Here is an 18,401-nt window from a genome sequence, read left to right as displayed (position 1 = left end):
ACATAATTAATTATGCAAATTGGGTAAGTTGTGTAATTTTGCCACAGTGGACTGCGTGAGGAATAACATAGTTCCTGGTGGAAGTGGAACTGCAGCAGAACAGAAACAGCGCTGTGTGCGGCAAATATCGTTGCTATAAGTCTGTAAATGAAACACAATTGATTATGTGGAAATGCAGGAATAAACACCCACCCAGTGGAATGCCCTCCCATCAAATGTCAAGAAAATAAAAAACTATTTGACTTCTAGAAGACATCTGAAGGCAGCCCTGTATAGAGAATTTTTTTAATGTTTGATGTCTTATTGTGTTTTGACTTGTTGGAAGCCGCCCAGAGTGCCTAGGGCCACCCAGTCAGATGGGCAGCAAATTATTATTATTATTATTATTATTATTATTATTACTGCTGCTACTGCTGCTACTATTACTGTTACTATTACTATTACTATACATTTCCCCCCATTTTGCATTTGTGTTTCCTTTGCAATGAAATGAATGGGATCGAATAGCGTGATGGCAATTTATATTACTTAATTATTTACCTAAATTCCATAAGTTATGTGATTGGAGCCGAGCCAGCAGTGGAATGAATAATGCACTTTTGATGGAAGGTGAAATGCAGCAAAATGGAAATAGGGATGAATACAGGGCTGAAGGGAAAGCTGTGCTTTCTTAGGATCCCTAATCGCCATTCTCAGCAGCTCTAGGAACAACCCCTGCCCCAAATCCACATTGGACAGAGGGCATACCACTGTACAAAGTTCGCTTCCCTCCCATCCACCCATACATAACTCTTCAGCTCCGTCTGCTAGCTGCTCTGGGACTGCCCTGTAGCATAATAATAATAATAATAATAATAATAATAATAATAATAATAATAATTTATTATTTGTACCCCGCCCATCTGGCTGGGTTTCCCCAGCCACTCTGGGTGGCTTCCATAGAAACCAAAAATACAGTAAAATATCACAGATTAAAAACTTCCCTGAACAGGGCTGCCTTAAGATGTCTTCTAAATGTCAGGTAGGTATTTATCGCTTTGACATCTGATGGGAGGGCATTCCACAGGGCGGGTGCCACTACCGAGAAGGCCCTCTGCCTGGTTCCCTGTAGCTTTGCTTCTCGCAATGAGGGAACCGCCAGAAGGCCCTCGGTGCTGGACCTCAGCGTCCGGGCAGAACGATGGGGGTGGAGACCCTCCTTCAGGTATACTGGGCCGAGGCCGTTTAGGGCTTTAAAGGTCAACACCAGCACTTTGAATTGTGCTCGGAAACGTACTGGGAGCCAATGTAGGTCTTTCAAGACCGGTGTTATGTGGTCTCGGCGGCCGCCCCCAGTCACCAGTCTAGCTGCCGCATTCTGGATTAGTTGTAGTTTCCGAGTCACCTTCAAAGGTAGCCCCACGTAGAGCGCATTGCAGTAGTCCAAGCAGGAGATAACTAGAGCATGCACCACTCTGGCGAGACAGTCCGCGGGCAGGTAGGGTTTCAGCCTGTGTGCCAGGTGGAGTTGGTAGACAGCTGCCCTGGATACAGAATTGACCTGCGCCTCCATGGACAGCTGTGAGTCCAAAATGACTCCCAGGCTGCGCACCTGGTCCTTCAGGGGCACAGTTACCCTATTCAGGACCAGGGAGTCCTCCACACCAGCCCGCCCCCTGTCCCTGTCCCCCAAAAACAATACTTCTGTCTTGTCAGGATTCAACTTCAATCCATTAGCCGCCATCCATCCTCCAACCGCCTCCAGGCACTCACACAGGACCTTCACCGCCTTCACTGGTTCTGATTTGAAAGAGAGGTAGAGCTGGGTATCATCTGCATATTGATGGACACCCAGTCCAAACCCCCTGATGATCTCTCCCAGCGGCTTCATATAGATGTTAAAAAGCATGGGGGAGAGGACGGAACCCTGAGGCACCCCACAAGTGAGGGCCCAGGGGTCTGAACACTCATCCCCCACCACCACTTTCTGAACACGGCCCAGGAGGAAGGAGTGAAACCACTGTATAACAGTGCCCCCAGCTCCCAGCCCCTGTAGACGGTCCAGAAGGATGTTATGGTCGATTATATCAAAGGCCGCTGAGAGATCCAGCAGAACCAGGAAACAACTCTCACCTTTGTCCCTAGCTCGCCGGAGATCATCAACCAGTGTGACCAAGGCAGTTTCAGTCCCATGGTGAGGCCTGAATCCCGATTGGAAGGGATCCAAATGGTCCGCATCCTCCAGGCGTGCCTGGAGTTGTTCAGCAACCACGCGCTCAATCACCTTGCCCAAGAATGGAAGATTTGAGACTGGGCGATAGTTGGCCATACTGGCCAGGTCTAAAGATAGTTTTTTAAGAAGCGGTTTAATGACCGCCTCTTTCAGCGGATCTGGGAATGTTCCCTCACAGAGGGAAGCATTCACCACCCCGCAGAGCCCATCGCCCAGCCCTTCCCGGCTTGCTTTTATTAGCCAGGATGGGCAAGGATCAAGGAGACAGGTGGTTGGTTTCATGCGTCCAAGCAGCCTGTCCACATCCTCGGGGGTAACGGATTGAAATTGATTCCATGCAACTTGACCAGACAGAGCTCTAGCACTCTCCCGCCCCAGCCCTACTCCCACGGTGGTGTCTAGCTCCTTCCGAATATGAGTGATTTTATCTGCAAAAAACTTTGCAAAATCGTTGCAGGAGATCTTGGGGTCTTTACAAGGCCCCGGTGGTAAAGGTGGTTCCGTTAAATTGCAAACCACCTGAAAGAGTCTCCTGCTGCTATTTTCTGCAGATGCAATAGAGGCGGTGAAGAAAGTCTTCTTCGCCGTCGCTATCGCCACTTGGTAGGCTCGACGTTGAGCTCTAACCTGTGTCCGGTCAGATTCGGAGTGAGTTTTCTGCCACTGACGCTCTAGCCGTCTCAGCGATTGTTTCATCGCCCTCAGCTCCGAAGAAAACCATGGGGCTGTCCAGGCTCCATGCAATCGGAGAGGGCGCTTCGGAGCCAGACAGTCGATAGCCCTGGTTAACTCCGCATTCCAGCGGGCCACCAGGGAATCAGCTGAAAGGCCATCAACATGGGCTAAAGCATCCCCTACCACTCTCTGGAAACCATTTGGATCCATTAAGTGGCGGGGGCAGACCATCCGAATTGGTCCCACCTCCCTGCAGAGGGGAAGGGTCGCGGAGAAGTACAGTTGCACCAGGAAGTGATCTGACCATGACACTTCTTTTGTTTCACTTTTACTTAATGTCAGATCACCCAGGTCACTAGAGGTGAACACCAGGTCTAAGGCATGTCCATGACTATGAGTTGGGCCAAACTTATTCAGGGACAGCCCCATGGAGGCCATGCTTTCCACGAAGTCCCGAGCAGCCCCTTGTAAGGTCGTGTCGGCATGGATGTTAAAATCCCCTAGGACAACCAAACTAGGTGTCTCCAGGAGAACATCCACCACGACCTGAAGCAGCTCGGACAGGGAATCCTTGGTGCAGCGGGGAGGTCGGTACACCAAAAGGAATCCTGTACTGCCCCTATTGCCCAACTTCCAGAACATGCACTCAGAGAACTGGATCTTCCCAGTAGGACGCCTGGTGCAAGCTAGTGACTTCCTAAAAATCACTGCAACCCCCCTCCCCACCCACATGACCTGGGTTGCTGTGTGTAAGAGAAACCTGGTGGGCAAGCAGCGGCAAGGACAGGCCTATCTGCTTCCTCCAACCAGGTATCTGTCACACATGCCAGGTCAAATCCTCCATCCACAATCAAGTCGTGGAGACTACATCAGGAAGAACATCTCATCAGGGGGATTCCAGGGCATGTTCCAGAATGCAAAAAACACAAAACGAGCTAAACAATTTGCAACTGAAAGAATTGAGTGGGTCCTATAAGCATAGACTGGCATTCAGCTAATGGACCTAACTGAGCCATGTCCATTCATTACAATGTGTCTGCTCTGAGTAAAACCACCCATGTATCTCAGGTATCGAAGACCAGGGTATAGAGTGCAAGGTTCAGCTGATGACGAAAGCTATACAAGGTGACAGATGGACTGCCACACTCAATGCTCTCCCCTGGGTCACCATCCCACAAGCTTCCAAAGGTGGTAGAGCTACCAAGACCCCATTGCTGGTCTCAACACCCAAAAGTGCATTTCAGATGTTGTTGTTGTTTAGTCGTTTAGTGGTTTCCTACTCTTCATGACCCCATGGACCAGAGCATGCCAGGCACTCCTATCTTCCACTGCCTCCCACAGTTTGGTCAAACTCATGCTGGTAGCTTTGAGAACACTGTCCAACCATCTCGTCCTCTGTCGTCCCCTTCTTGTGCCCTCAATCTTTCCCAACATCAGGGTCTTTTCCAGGGAGTCTTCTCTTCTCATGATGTGGCCAAAGTATTGGAGCCTCAGCTTCAGGATCTGACCTTCCAGTGAGCACTCAGGGCTGATTTCCTTAAGAATGGAGAGGTTTGATCTTCTTGTAGTCCATGGGACTCTCAAGAGTCTCCTCCAGCACCATAATTCAAAAGCATCAATTCTTCGGCGATCAGCCTTCTTTATGGTCCAGTTTTCACTTCCATACATCACTACTGGGAAAACCATAGCTTTAACTATACGGACCTTGCATTTCAGATACCTGGGGCCAATGCCATTTAGGGCTTTAAACACTAGAGTGAGCACCTTAAACTGGCAATTCAGTCGGTGACAGCTGCTTTGTGATGGCGGTGCAGGGAAGACAGCCGGTGGAAGCAGAGAATCTTGACCTCCACCTGAATTCATGCCCCGTGCTCCCCCAGACAATGCCCAGGGAAAGGTGAAAGGTCAAGGACAGAGACGTATCAAAGCTTGGCCTCCTGACACACATTGCATTCGGCTCTCCCCGCTAAGGGAATACACCCAGCCGTGAATCTGCAGCTACTCAATACATATCGAGACAGTGGAGCAAACTCACAAGGGAGACTGCTGTTATTATTACAAAGGAGTGTAACCAAACACAGGAGAGCAGCTTCGAAAGAGGCCATTTGGAAACCGTGTGCGTGATCCAAAAGTTAATGGGAGTCACCATATGTTGCTCTGCACCAGCTGAGGCCTCCGGACCTGCTGATCATTATAATCATTATTTATTTAGATTCGTAAAAGTGGTCTTACGGCACCTTGGAGATTTGCCGCTTTATTGCTCCAAGAGTCTCTGGTAAGCAAGAGGCTGCTTCACGCCAGTTGCCTCATGTGCTCCAGAGGTTCTGACTGAGCTGGTTTTCCTTGTCCCTCTTCCTTGCAACTTGTCATGCCTATGTTTTCTCTTTGGGGATGGTTTTCAACCCATTTCTTTAGTTGTAGGCTGCTTCCTCATTCGCGTTTCTTAAGCATGGCATGAGTAGTGATGTATGGAAGTGAGAGCTGGACCATAAAGAAGGCTGATTGCTGAAGAATTGATGCTTTTGAATTATGGTGCTGGAGGAGACTCTTGAGAGTCCCATGGACTGCAAGAAGATCAAACCTCTCCATTCTTAAGGAAATCAGCCCTGAGTGCTCACTAGAAGGACAGATCCTGAAGCTGAGGCTCCAGTACTTTGGCAACCTCATGAGAAGAGAAAACTCCCTGGAAAAGACCCTGATGTTGGGAAAGATGGAGGGCACAAGGAGAAGGGGATGACAGAGGATGAGATGGCTGGACACGGTTCTCAAAGCTACCAACGTGAGTTTGACCAAACTGCGGGAGGCAGTGGAAGACAGGAGTGCCTGGTGTGCTCTGGTCCATGGGGTCACGAAAAGTCGGACACGACTAAATGACTAAACAACAACAATAACCATGGCATGTAGAAAGAAGGCGAACAGAAGACGGAAGAGTGAAAAGTCACCATGAAACCAAGGGAAACACTTCCTGGAATAAACACTTAAAGTGCTTCCTGGGATAAGAAAGTGTTTGTTATGCAACAAAGGTTCTTAACTTAAACTTGATCAGAAAGGAGATCCACAGGTGAACAATGAATGCATGGCTTCTAGCAGTTAAAAGCTGTGCATCAGACTCCCCCAAAGTTCTCAGTGGTTGGGCTTAAACCCAAAACGTAACATTACCTGAACCCAAGTTGCTAGGGCCTTCTTGATAGTGGCGCCCACCCTGTGGAACGCCCTCCCATCAGATGTCAAGGAAATAAACAACTATCTGACTTTTAGAAGACATTTGAAGGCCGCCCTGTTTAGGAAAGTTTTTAATGTTTGAAGTTTTATTTTGTTTTAATGTTCTGTTGGGAGCTGCCCAGAGTGACTGGGGAAACCCAGCCAGATGGGCAGGGAATAAATAATAAAATTATTATTATTATTATTATTATTATTAGCCTTGTAAATTAATACAAAACCACTGAACCTGGCCCAGTGATATATGGGTAGCCACATATCCTGCAAGTGTCCCGGAAAAAATGAGCATCCTGCTTCCTTGTGTTGAGATCTCACCTTCTAAAAAGCGTGGTGCCCCAAAATGTGCCCCTGAACAAAGTGTCACTGAAGCTCAATGATTTCACATGGGTCACATGACTCTCACAGAAGCAGATGTAGGAAGACACACATCCTGGTTTGGGGACTCAAGATATTGGAGGGTATGCAACCAGAGCCAGATTTTGGGCACCAGAATTATGTGCTGATGGCAATACAGACATACCTCTTGTTATGTTTGCTTCATGATACATTTTTTCAGGTTGCGACTGTGGTGACCCAGAAGTACCAGAAAGGGTTTCTTCCGGATTTCACCACTTGCGCATGCATAGACGCACAAAATGACGTCACGCGCATGCACAGAAGCGACAAATCACAACCCGCGTGTGCGCAGACGCAAGTTGCATTCCTTTCAGGTTGTGAACGGGGCTCCAGAATGGATCCTGTTCGCAACCAGAGGTACCACTGTATTATTATTATTATTATTAACTGAATTTATGTACCGCCCCGTACCTGCTGGTCTCAGGGCGGTTCACAGTATAAAATCAGAATATAAAACCACAAAATAAAAACAACAACAACCCAATAACCCTCCCCCAAAAGGGGATAGGATGTCAATACAATCAACGAAAGACCTAGTTAAAGAGGAACATTTTTGCCTGGCACCTAAAGGTGTATAATGAAGGCGCCAGGCAATCTTCCCTGGGAAGCGCATTCCACAGATGGGGAGCCACTACAGAAAAGGCCAATTCTCATGTTGCCACCCTCTGGACCTCTCATGGAGGAGGCACATGAAGAATGGCCTCAGAAGATGATCTCAGGGTCCGGTAGGTTCATATGGAAAGAGGCGGTCTTTGAGGTATTGCGGCGGTCTTTGAGCCATTTAAGGCTTTATAGGTCAAAGCCATGGTGGTCCATCCCTGTCAACAGTCCAGCCACAGCACGTACCAGGAAAATGGGGCAGAGGACAACATAGAGGGGGAGGGAGCTCTGTGTGAGGGGAAAGGAGCCATCAGGCACCATCATCAACCCCTAACTGACTGTAGAAGAAGGGAAGAGGGAGGGAGGAAGAGAAAGGGGAGGCGCTCAAACTGACCCTTTAATCTGCTTCTTGTTCTGCTGGTGAGAGAACTGGCAGAGAGAGTTGGCATTATGCAAGCTTCACATCACACACAAACACCACACATGCACCCCCGCCCATTTACAATTCTCCTCACACAGCAATTAAAAAGTACACCCCAGGACCAATGAAATGAGGCTGCAATCCTATACACATTTGTTTGGGATTAAGTCCTATTGAATTTACTAATTATTACTAATAGCATCTGTGTCTTATCTAGATTGAGCTTCTGTTTATCTGGGGCCGTTATGCAGCCAGACACTGGTTCAGCACATCCACTGCTACAACTGCTTGCGGTGAGCATGAGAAATAGGGTTGCAGGCGATCAGTGCACTGCTGAAAACGCCCTCGGAAACCCTGGGTGGTTCCTCAAAATGAATTCATACAGGTGTTGAATAACACGCGGAATAAGGGTGAGTCCTGCAGAACCCCACACTGAAGGGCCAAACAAGACTTCCCCAGTACGAACCTCTGGGGTCAGGTCCCCAAAAGTAAGAGCTGAACCACTGCAAAGGAATATCTCTTGTTCCCCACATGGACAGCTGCTCCAGAAGGATGCCATGGTCAATGGTACTGAAAGCCAAGAGATCAACCAAGATCCACAGGTTCACATTCCCCCGTCAATGAAAAATTTGTTTGTGTGAGAAGAAGAAGAAGAAGAGAAGAAGAGTTTGGATTTGATAGCCCGCCTTTCACTCCCTTTAAGGAGTCTCAAAGCGGCTAACATTCTCCTTTCCCTTCCTCCCCCACAACAAACACTCTGTGAGGTGAGTGGGGCTGAGAGACTTCAAGGAAGTGTGACTGGCCCAAGGTCACCCAGCACCTGCATGTGGAGGAGCGGAGACGCGAACCCGGTTCCCCAGATTACAAGACTACCGCTCTCAACCACTACACCACACTGGCTCTCAAGCTGTCACTCATGTAACCTTCATGTGTGAATGAGCCATTACAGGACTGAAGCCCCTCCACCCATCCTTTAAGGCTCCTGAAGATATTCTCCCATTTCCCTGAGAAGCTATTTGTCTCTGGCCAAGCTCTTGGTGAAGCTGTTCGTTTTTATTTAATGAGCATGCTTTTTTTGCCCAGAGACCACCACCTGGTAAAAGTCATCATGATGCTGCAGCTACAGAGTTAGAACGGTGGTGCCACACATTCAGAACCATCCCCCAGCCCCAGCCAAGTAGCTGAGCTGAGCTGGGTCCAACCTCACCCACGGGGTTGTTGTGTTGATAAAAGAAAGGGGCATGTATGTACACAAATGTGTGTGTGTGCCACTTCAAGTCACTCGGGTGAAGGATAAAGGTAAAGGGTAAAGGGACCCCTGACCATTAGGTCCAGTCATGGCTGACTCTGGGGTTGCGGCGCTCATCTCGCTTTATTGGCCAAGGGAGCCGGCGTACAGCTTCAGGGTCGTGTGGGCAGCATGACTAAGCCGCTTCTGGCGAACCAGAGCAGCGCACGGAAACGCCGTTTACCTTCCCACCGGAGCGGTACCTATTTATCTACTTGCACTTTGACGTGCTTTCAAACTGCTAGGTTGGCAGGAGCAGGGACTGAGCAACGGGAGCTCACCCTGTCGTGGGGATTCGAACCGCCGACCTTCTGATCGGCAAGTCCTAGGCTCTGTGGTTTAACCCATACTTTTCCCTTTATAAAAGGTAAAGGTAAAGGACCCCTGGATGGTTAAGTCCAGTCAAAGGCAACTATGGGGTTGTGGCACTCATCTCACTTTTAGGCCAAAGGAGCCAGTGTTTGTCCACAGACAGCTTTCCGGGTCATGTGGCCAGCATGACTAAACCACTTCTGGAGCAATGGGACACCCTGATGGAAACCAGAGTGCACGGAAACGCCATTTACCTTCCAGTTGCAGTGGTACCTACCTGTATTTATCCACTTGCACTGGCGTGCTTTCAAACTGCTAGATTGGCAGGAGCTGGGACAGAGCAATGGGAGCTCACTCCATCATGGGGATTTGAACTGTCGACCTTCTGACCGGCAAGTCCAAGGGGCTCAGCAGTTTGGACCACAGTGCCACCCGCATCCCCTCCCTTTACAGCCAGCAATTAAAATGGGGACTGCCATGTTTATTTCCCACAATGCCCCGCCGTGCATTGTGGAGAATGCACATTTTTCTCTTTAGCTGCACAGAATGTAAACCTAGGCCTGGCATCAGCACCCAATATTCATGGACAGCTGCCAGGATTCTTCTGCCTTTACATTCCATACCGTCAAGAGGTATGTGTTTTTGATTCCCATCTGCAGGGCTGGTCTAGTCCTGCTAGCTGGAGCATCATGGTAGATGAGAACCTGAGCTATATGAACCAAGAAGTTCCTCGAGCACTGCTCTTTTAACACCCTAATGCATGCAAAGAAGCAGAATTATCTTTGCAATTCTTTTTTTGCATGCTGCTGAAAGAGAGGGTGCAGGTGTCCCTAAACGTTGCCTGGGCTAGTTTATACGTATAGGTGCAAAGACATAAATAATTACTATAATTTAAATAGAAATGCTATCCATCCATTGGAGCTGAGGCTCCAATACTTTGGCCACCTCATGAGAAGAGAAGATTCCATGGAAAAGACCCTGATGCTGGGAAAGATGGAGGGCACAAGGAGAAGGGGACGACAGAGGATGAGATGGTTGGTGTAATCACCTTGCAGAAACATCACGTTGCCAACAAAGGTCTGTATAGTTAAAGCTATGGTTTTCCCAGTAGTGATGTATGGAAGTGAGAGCTGGACCATAAAGAAGGCTGATTGCCGAAGAATTGATGCTTTTGAATTATGGTGTTGGAGGAGACTCTTGAGAGTCCCATGGACTGCAAGATGATCAAACCTATCCATTCTGAAGGAAATCAGCCCTGAGTGCTCACTGGAAGGACAGATCCTTGTTTTTTTTTATATATAAATATTTATTAGGGTTTACAATACAAATAGATATAATAAACAAAATAACATACGTTCTAACATAATTTCAGATCTTCTTTGGACTCCCTCACATCTCCCGCTCCCACTTTCATCGTTATAAATTTTTACCAGCAATTTATCATCTTGTTTACATTTATATCCCATTTATTTATTTATAGTCTCATAATTCTCAAAATAGTTTATACTTTCTCAATCTCACTTATCAACCTGAATCATCTAATTTAGTGGTGCTCAATTGTTTATGATCTAGCATCCTGCTTAACATTCAATCAAATTACAATATTTTTGTAGATAAATCTTGAATTTCTTCCAGTCCTGGAAGGACAGATCCTGAAGCTGAGGCTCCAATACTTTGGCCACCTCATGAGAAGAGAAGACTCCCTAGAAAAGACCCTGATGCTGAGAAAGATTGAGGGCACAAGGAGAAGGGGACGACAGAGGACGAGATGGTTGGACAGTGTTCTCGAAGCTACCAGCATGAGTTTGACCAAACTGTGGGAGGCAGTGGAAGACAGGAGTGCCTGGTGTGCTCTGGTCCATGGGGTCACGAAGAGTTGGACACGACTAAATGACTAAACAACAACAACAACAATCCATCTCACCATGGTGGAAGTGACCTGTGTGCCTACTTAATTTGCTGTCCATCTTATGCTCACGTATCTTTAAATTGGTCTTGGACAGGACATCCCTTCAAACATGAGACATGTGCCCCCCCCCCCAAGTCATGTTATCCTCAGTGGAAGAGTCTTTGTTTTGCATGCAGAACGTCCCAGGTTCAATCCCAGCACCTCCAAGTTAGGTCTGGGGAAAGACTTCTGCTTTAAACCCCTGGGGTACCACTTTCAGTCAAAGTAGACAATATTGAGCTAGATGGAGCAATGATCTGACTCAGAATGCGGCACCTTCCTCTGTCCTCCTATTCTCTGGGGTGTTGGAAGAGGCAACCCCACACTTCAGACCTGTAGGGGGTTTACATACCCTCAGCCTGACTCAACATGCATATTTGGAGTTGGACACGGTCCACACCCTGGAATTAACACAGCACCACATTTGTCTCTGACCATTACAGGAAGACCGAAAATTAGCTGCCAATGTTAATACACCTGTTCATTTCCCAGCTATAGTTATATGTGTGTAACAAAATCTACTTCTGGTGTACTTTTCTTTTTCTTTTTTACTGTAACCAAATTTGCAAAATCTGCCGCTTATTTAAAAACCGTGCTTGTGTGTGCTGACAATTAGTAGCAAGGGATTTTCCACCCCATTTTTTCCTCCAAACATCCCACGTGATGCTGTTGTGCTCATAGGCACCTGGTTTCCAAGCAGATGGATGGTGGGGAGCCTGGAGTGAAGGTGGCAGATGGGACCTTCTGTGAGAAAGGGGGTCATGCAGTCAGTGCAGTCCGTAGGCTCAGTCCATTTAAGTCTGGATTATGTACCATCCAGAGGGTTTGTTCCTCCCTCCCCCCACTTTTTTTTTGGCACAAAGGAAACCATTAGCAGGCGTCAATTAAGAAGCAAATGTATCCATGGCTTGGTTCAAATGAGAAGACATCAAGTGGGATGGAGCTGGAGAGCTGAGCAGCAGGATGCAACCTAGAAGACATCTGAAGGCAGCCCTGTTTAGGGAAGCTTTTAATGTTTGATGTATCATTGTATTTTAATATTCTTTTGGAAGCCGCCCAGAGTGGCTGGGGAAACCCAGCCAGATGGGCGGGGTATAAATAATAAATTATTATTATTATTATTATTATTATTATTATTATTATTATAGAGGAAAGGTGATGGTTCTGAACTCTGTGTGTGTGTGTGTGTGTGTGTGTGTGTGTGTGTGTGTGGTTTCTGAGCTGGTACAACCTTCTAGTAGGGCTATACCACCTTGGAATGGAACTTTGCATGCCAACATTTCCATGCACGTAGAAAACCTGCAAATAAGGCAGGAAATATTCTGCAGAGGCAGCATGGAAAAGCCAGAATGGCTGCATCTGTTTTGAAACCTCAAGTGTGAGACTGGGGTGTTGTATGGGTGGGCGGAATTCCTTTTTCATAAAAATCTGGTGTGACAAGAAAAGACTAGGTTAGACGCCTTTTCCCTGATATCTAGGTTTCTAGGTGGTGGGAATTCAAATGCTCCTCCATACCATACAAGCCTTGTCCTGCAATCTGAGGCAGTATGGATGGGTTGAGAAACTTCAGGTGTAGGGGCTGGATGCAGCCCTCCAGGCCTCTCTATGTTACCCTTGGAATTCCTTCCAGCCCACACTTCCCTCCCTCCAGGCAACATCCCTTGTTTCAGGGCCTCCTTGAGTGTTTTCGCCTGGATGGAATGTGGGGAATGCTCTGGCGAAACAAAGCCCTGGAGTTGGCAGGTTTGCAGACTCTGCTCACCAGCTGGTGAACGGAAAGTGCAACCCTGCTCAGCTTGGCTGCCCACACCTGTTCCCAAGTTCAGAACAGAGACACACACCCAAAGCTCAAAACAGGGCTTTTTGAAAGCCCTTTTGCAAGCAACACCGTGTTGCTGCTTATACCGGTTTTCAGAAGGTCAATGAGCAAGGTGGGGCTGTTTGCAAAAGCTCTTTCAAACAGCTCCATGCTGCACTTTGAAGTCCCAGCAGTTGGGACTTCAAAGCACAGCGTCAACTGATGTCACTATGGCATCAAGTGATTGGCAGCTTGCAGAAAAGGCCCCCCACCCCTGGTATAGACAATGCTGAGCTAGAGGGACCAATGGTTTGGTTTCGTAGAAGGCAGCTTCCTATGTATATCATGAAAAAGCTCCACCAATTTTGGATTAGCCTTGGTTGCTTTCTGAAATCTGTGCTTGCCACCCACCCTGCTCCTCCCCCAACTTGGGGCAGGGGGTATCCTTTCCAGTGTTGCTCTATAAAGACATCTTGCTGCTTTTTGAGTGTATCAAAGGTTCAGCTTGATAACAGGGAGACCATTTGTCTTTCTCCTGGACCTGGAGAAGTTTGATGGGCTTCCGCTGACCTCAAAGTGAGCTTCTCTTGCCAGATTAAAAGATGCACTCGCCAACAGCGTGCCTTCTCCTGAACCTAGGAAAGTTTGGTGGACTCACATGGAGCTTGCCTTGCCAGATGCACCCCTACCGGAAGAGGCATAGCACCCATTCATTCTTGTACATGTATAGACCAGGAATTAGGAGGGGTGGGTTTTTTTAAAAAAAGGGAAATGCAACAATGAGGAGGCTGTGAAGCTGATTGCCGAAGCAGTAAAATCCATTAAGGACCAGAGGGGTGAAGAGTGCTAGCTCCTGTAATACTAATAGAAAGCTTCTTCAAAGGAGACCTAAATGCAGAAGGGAAACTATTCAGAGAGAGACAGAGAGAAAAAAGACTTGCAGAGTCTCCTGCCAGGAAAAAGGCAAGGAGGGGAGGTGGAAAGAACTGTGTTTTGGGGGAGCGGGGTGCCAAGGAAGTTAACCATTAACACAGTGCTGCCCAGCACCCAACCGCCCCGCTGGCTCAAGTGATTTCACAGCGTTGTTCTCCGGAAAGAGCAATGGGACACCACAAATTCAAAGCAGCCAGCAAAAAAAAGCCACAGCGATGAACAAAAAGGGTCCATCTCATTATACTTTATGAATGGGCATGGACATCTCCTGTTTTTATATGCTTCATAGGGTCCATCAACATGTGCTGGATGGCGCCCATTAGGTTCCATCGCTGGCCAGATACATGATGTCACACAGTATAACCAGAGCAATTGGAAACAGACCAGGCAAAATCTCATCGTTTCACCCAGTAACTCACTGGGAGTTTCGCCAATAACTTGTGATCTCACTCTTCGGAGAGAAAGCAGGGGGAGAGCGTGGGGTGGGCGGGGGGGGGGAGGCATGGGCAGGGATGCTAGATAGCGTGCTTTAGAAACCCCCCAACTTTGCATTTTTGACCTCCCCGTTTTCGCCGAGGCAAATGCCGTGGGAAGTCTCTAAGGCGATGGCATCCAAAACTGGCTGGGGAAAATGAGCAAGCTGATTCTTCAAGGGGGAGGAGGGTCTCTCCCTCTCCCTCTCCCTCTCCCTCTCTTCAAAATAAATAAATAAATAAAACATGCCTGGGGTTCTTTGTTTCAGTATCTTGGATACCAGAGAACTCCCACGCTTGTCAAAAGTGAAGGCCAGCGACAATAATTACTGGGGGTTGGGGAAGGAATTAAAGAGGAGCCCCAACGATGCAAAAGTGCATATTAAAGGACAACGGACAACGATGATATTTAAACAGCAAGATGAGCCAAGATAAACATGCACTTAAAAATAAATAAATAAATAAACAATTCACTGCAGTGAGCACTAGTTCTTGATTTTAATGCATGAAACGCAAACGTGTGTACTTTTCTGCAGAAATATAGTGATTACATTGAACAAGCACCCAAATTTTAAATCAGTATTTAAAGTTTTCAAAAAGAACAAACCGCCTGAGCTCACTGGTGACGATGAACAACGGAAGACACCAGCCCATCAGCATAAATTCAATCCCAATTAAAACTTCCTCTTCGCTTCTAATCCCCGAAAGCACCTTATTTCATCTGAAACCTTTCCTAACGTTAGCTTACAACCTGATTGTTTAACGTCCCTCTTTTCCCAAGCAAGACCTAAAGAGTCTCTTTTTAAAACGAAGCGCATTTGAGGAGCTGTGCCAACTTCACAATGAAACAAACGGAGCGCGTTGCCCTTTTAAGGCGAGAAAGACCCTGTCTCCTATTAGAAATTGACATGTAGGGAAACTTCCAGCTACAAGCTCAATCCGCAGACAATCATAAAACAGCCAAACCTTTGTTTATCGCTGTCCAGTGCTGGGCAAGTATGTGGAATGCCTAAATGGGTGGGGTGAGAGCCCTCCATGCACAGTTCAGACAAGAATTTGTCCCCCTGCCCTCGAAGAGAGAGAGAGAGACGAAACCCCCCACCAACTGTACTTTGCAATCTGTAACGCTGAGAATGCTTTAAGCTGTTTGTTTCAGGCTGGCAGACATCCCAGCGCACTGGCCAAGCACATGCTGTAGCAGGGAAAAAGAATTAGCACACTCAATAGAGCCTTATATGCTACTCAATATAAATTATGACCTTTGGCAGTTTTGCTCATCATGACTACTCCAGAGACTATGTGTGGAACTTCAGCAGTTAGCAGATGGGGGGGGGGGGGGGAAGAAGCCTGGCCGTTCCAATTCCAGTTTCAGATCAAGCGGAATAGCCAAGACCGCTCCTATTCCCCAACAGACAGGGAAACAGGGAGATTCCATCCAAAAAATAAATAAATTACATTTTAAAACTTGGAAGGAAAAACATCTGTAAGTCACAACAGCGGACAGCACGAGCACATTATTACCAAAACGAGGTGGATGCAAAGGCAGTCGTTTCTGGAGCTGTTGAAAACCCAGTTTTCAAGGATAAGGGTTTTTGAAAGAATTTGGCAGCCAGGTGTCTTTTGTCTGTGTGACCTCCCTTTCCTTTCAGAGCTGAAAGCAATGGAAAGTTTCCTCTATCGTGCACACACAAAATGAACCAGGTTTGGGGTTTTGCATGTAGCAATCCATAATTTGGAACAGGACAGAAGTGGGATGAAAAGGCAACAAAATTAGGAAGCCGAACTGTCTCCGAAAGCCACTAGTTCTGTAGGGCCACTCAACAACCAGCTTAAGCGCATGTCAACAGGGGTGGTGGTGTAGACCTCACCTGGCATGCAACAATCTTTCTGGTTTGTTGTTATCCTGAATATTTTTAATGTCTCTTCATGCTGTGCAGTTTTCGTCTCTGAGAAAGGCAGATGGAGGAAAAATGCAAGAGGCTATAGGATTGACTTTCGGTGGTATGTACTGAAATGATTTACCAGGGATGTGCTAGCCCTTTTACAACATTTTAACCACTGTGCACAGAATCTGCAAGGGTGGATTTATTTATTTATCCATTGCTTTCTTGTCTTCCTGCCTGCCTAGCTGCTTGCCATATACACAGACCTGTGGCATAATTAATCCAGAACAGCATGAACCTTAGTGATAAATTGGACCATCACTAACCGGAATTAGAATCTCCTCCAGTCCTACAAAAGGGAGATCTGCTTTTATTTCACTGCTCTTCAGTGACCACGATGGGAGGGAATGTTAAAAGTTGCCTTAAAAGCGTGTTAAGGGGGAACTAATCCACTTGAAGCCATTGTAATGATACGGCTTCCTATGTCAGAATCCAGTTTCCTAATCCACAGAAACAAATTTGGAGCAACTTCAAGAAAGAGGTGGCTGTTATTCCGGATTAATTGGAGGTGGCCTTTTGACGGGGTCAGAGTTGCACCATCACACCCATGGCTGCAGGGCACAAAACTGTATGGAATTTGATCTGTTAACACTTTGCAAGGTGCTGCACACCAGGCCGATAACTTGACATGCTTTGGATGCATAAGGCAAACTTAGAGAGAAAAGTGAGGGCAGCTGAGAAAACAGGAATTATCCTATTATTATTGTTGTTGTTCTTAATATTATTGCTTTCATTCAGGGAAAATAAGAAGGCTGCACTCAACCCTAAGCCCAAGAAGTGGGGGAGGCTGGAAATTCAACAAACTGACTCAAAAGGCATGCGGAAAGGGAAGCAACTCATTGGCAGAACTGATGCACTGCGTGCAGAAAATCGTTGGTTCGATCCCCAGCAACTCCTGGTAAGGCTGGGGGAGAACCCCCACCCCGAGGATGGATCTACTAGGAAACTAATAAACCTTAAATTTCAGGAGCACTGATCCCAGAGGGGCCCCAGAAGCGACTTCAATCCACATTGCTTAATATATATATATTTATTATTCACACCAGTGACTTGGACATGCGAGACAATCCACTACAGCCATTTTAATCCAAACCTGAGATCTAGTAGTTTTTAAAAAGTGGAGATCTGCCATGGGACAACCCCACCGAAGATGATAACAGTGGTGACCCGCATCTGGTTGGGAAAGGGACCACCTTAGCAGTTCAAGCTTCAGAGCTCCAAAAATGTAGGTCTGCCACCTTCAGCCCCCTTCCTGGCTGCTGCCAGCCAGTGTAGACAGCACTGAGCTATGTGGTCCATCGAAGAAGCCCGCTTCACCTGTTTCCATGGGACGCTCCCCAAAAGGGAGAAGAAACTCCTCCAGCGACCCCCTTGATTTTACCAGTGGCCTGGGTACCACCCCGGAGGCAGGAGTTCTCGCCGGGAGCATCCTCTCCCCCAGCGCGCCAGCCGCTCCCACTTACCAGCTGTAAAGTGCAGAGGAAAATTAGGGTGCAGCGCCCCGTACAACACGCCATCCTTCCCGAGCCTTGGGGGACCCCGCCGGCGCCTCATCCAAGGGAGCGCCTCACCACGACCTCCCGGCTACCATCTCCAAGTTCAGCGGCGCTGCGCTGCGAGAGGAAGAGACTCCAAAGCCCGCAAAGCTTCTGAGTCTTTCTTCCAGACTTTCTTCTTCTTCTTTTCTTCCCCTCCTCCTCCCCCCCCCCCACCCTGGGAAGCAGCCGGGCTTGAGCTGAGCTAACAGCTGCTCCGAGCAGCCAGGGAGGTGCTCATGGCGCTTTGTGAAAGAGCCCCCGCCAGGGAACCTCCACCTTGGATGGATGGATGAGTGGGTGGGAGATTGGGAGCGCGGGTGGGGGGGGGAGTGGGTTCTTAAAAGGGCCATGCCACGCGGAGGTGGCCACCTTCCCCGCGATTGGTTGCGAAGCTGCCTCGCAGAGACGAGAGTGGCCCCCATTGTCTTCTGGTTTGCATTTTAATTGCAATTAAATTGCTACTACTACTACTGTTATTATAATACATTTATACCCCGCCTTTCCCCCCTGACAGGGACTCTAGGCGGCTTACAGGTAAAAATAATAACAGCTAAAAACATAGTGGGGCAGGGAGGGAAATAACCGTTAAGAAACAATTAAACAGAATTAGAGCTATATATTTGTATGGAAAAGATGGCTGATCGC

The 18,401-nt window shown here is 47.6% G+C and overlaps 1 protein-coding gene across 3 annotated transcripts in view; it reads right to left on the bottom strand.

Annotated features, from left to right (window-relative positions):
- Positions 1 to 18,031, bottom strand: part of NKAIN4 (sodium/potassium transporting ATPase interacting 4) — a gene marked incomplete at its 3' end in the record, with an annotated part of 108,805 nt that extends 90,774 nt beyond the window's left edge. For 2 of the 3 annotated variants that reach the window (XM_081011637.1, XM_081011636.1), the window contains exon 1: positions 17,682 to 18,031. In XM_081011637.1, the coding sequence (XP_080867763.1) occupies positions 17,682 to 17,735 (54 nt within the window). In that variant the 5' untranslated portion in view covers positions 17,736 to 18,031. The remainder of the gene's footprint in view (positions 1 to 17,681) is intronic. The other variant, XM_081011635.1, reaches the window with a different exon arrangement.
- Positions 18,032 to 18,401: the final 370 nt, after the last annotated feature.

This window comes from Podarcis pityusensis, assembly GCF_964106645.2.
Source record: "Podarcis pityusensis genome assembly, chromosome: 6".
NCBI classification, from domain to species: Eukaryota; Metazoa; Chordata; class Lepidosauria; order Squamata; family Lacertidae; genus Podarcis; species Podarcis pityusensis.
This window is presented reverse-complemented; position numbering and strand designations above follow the sequence as displayed.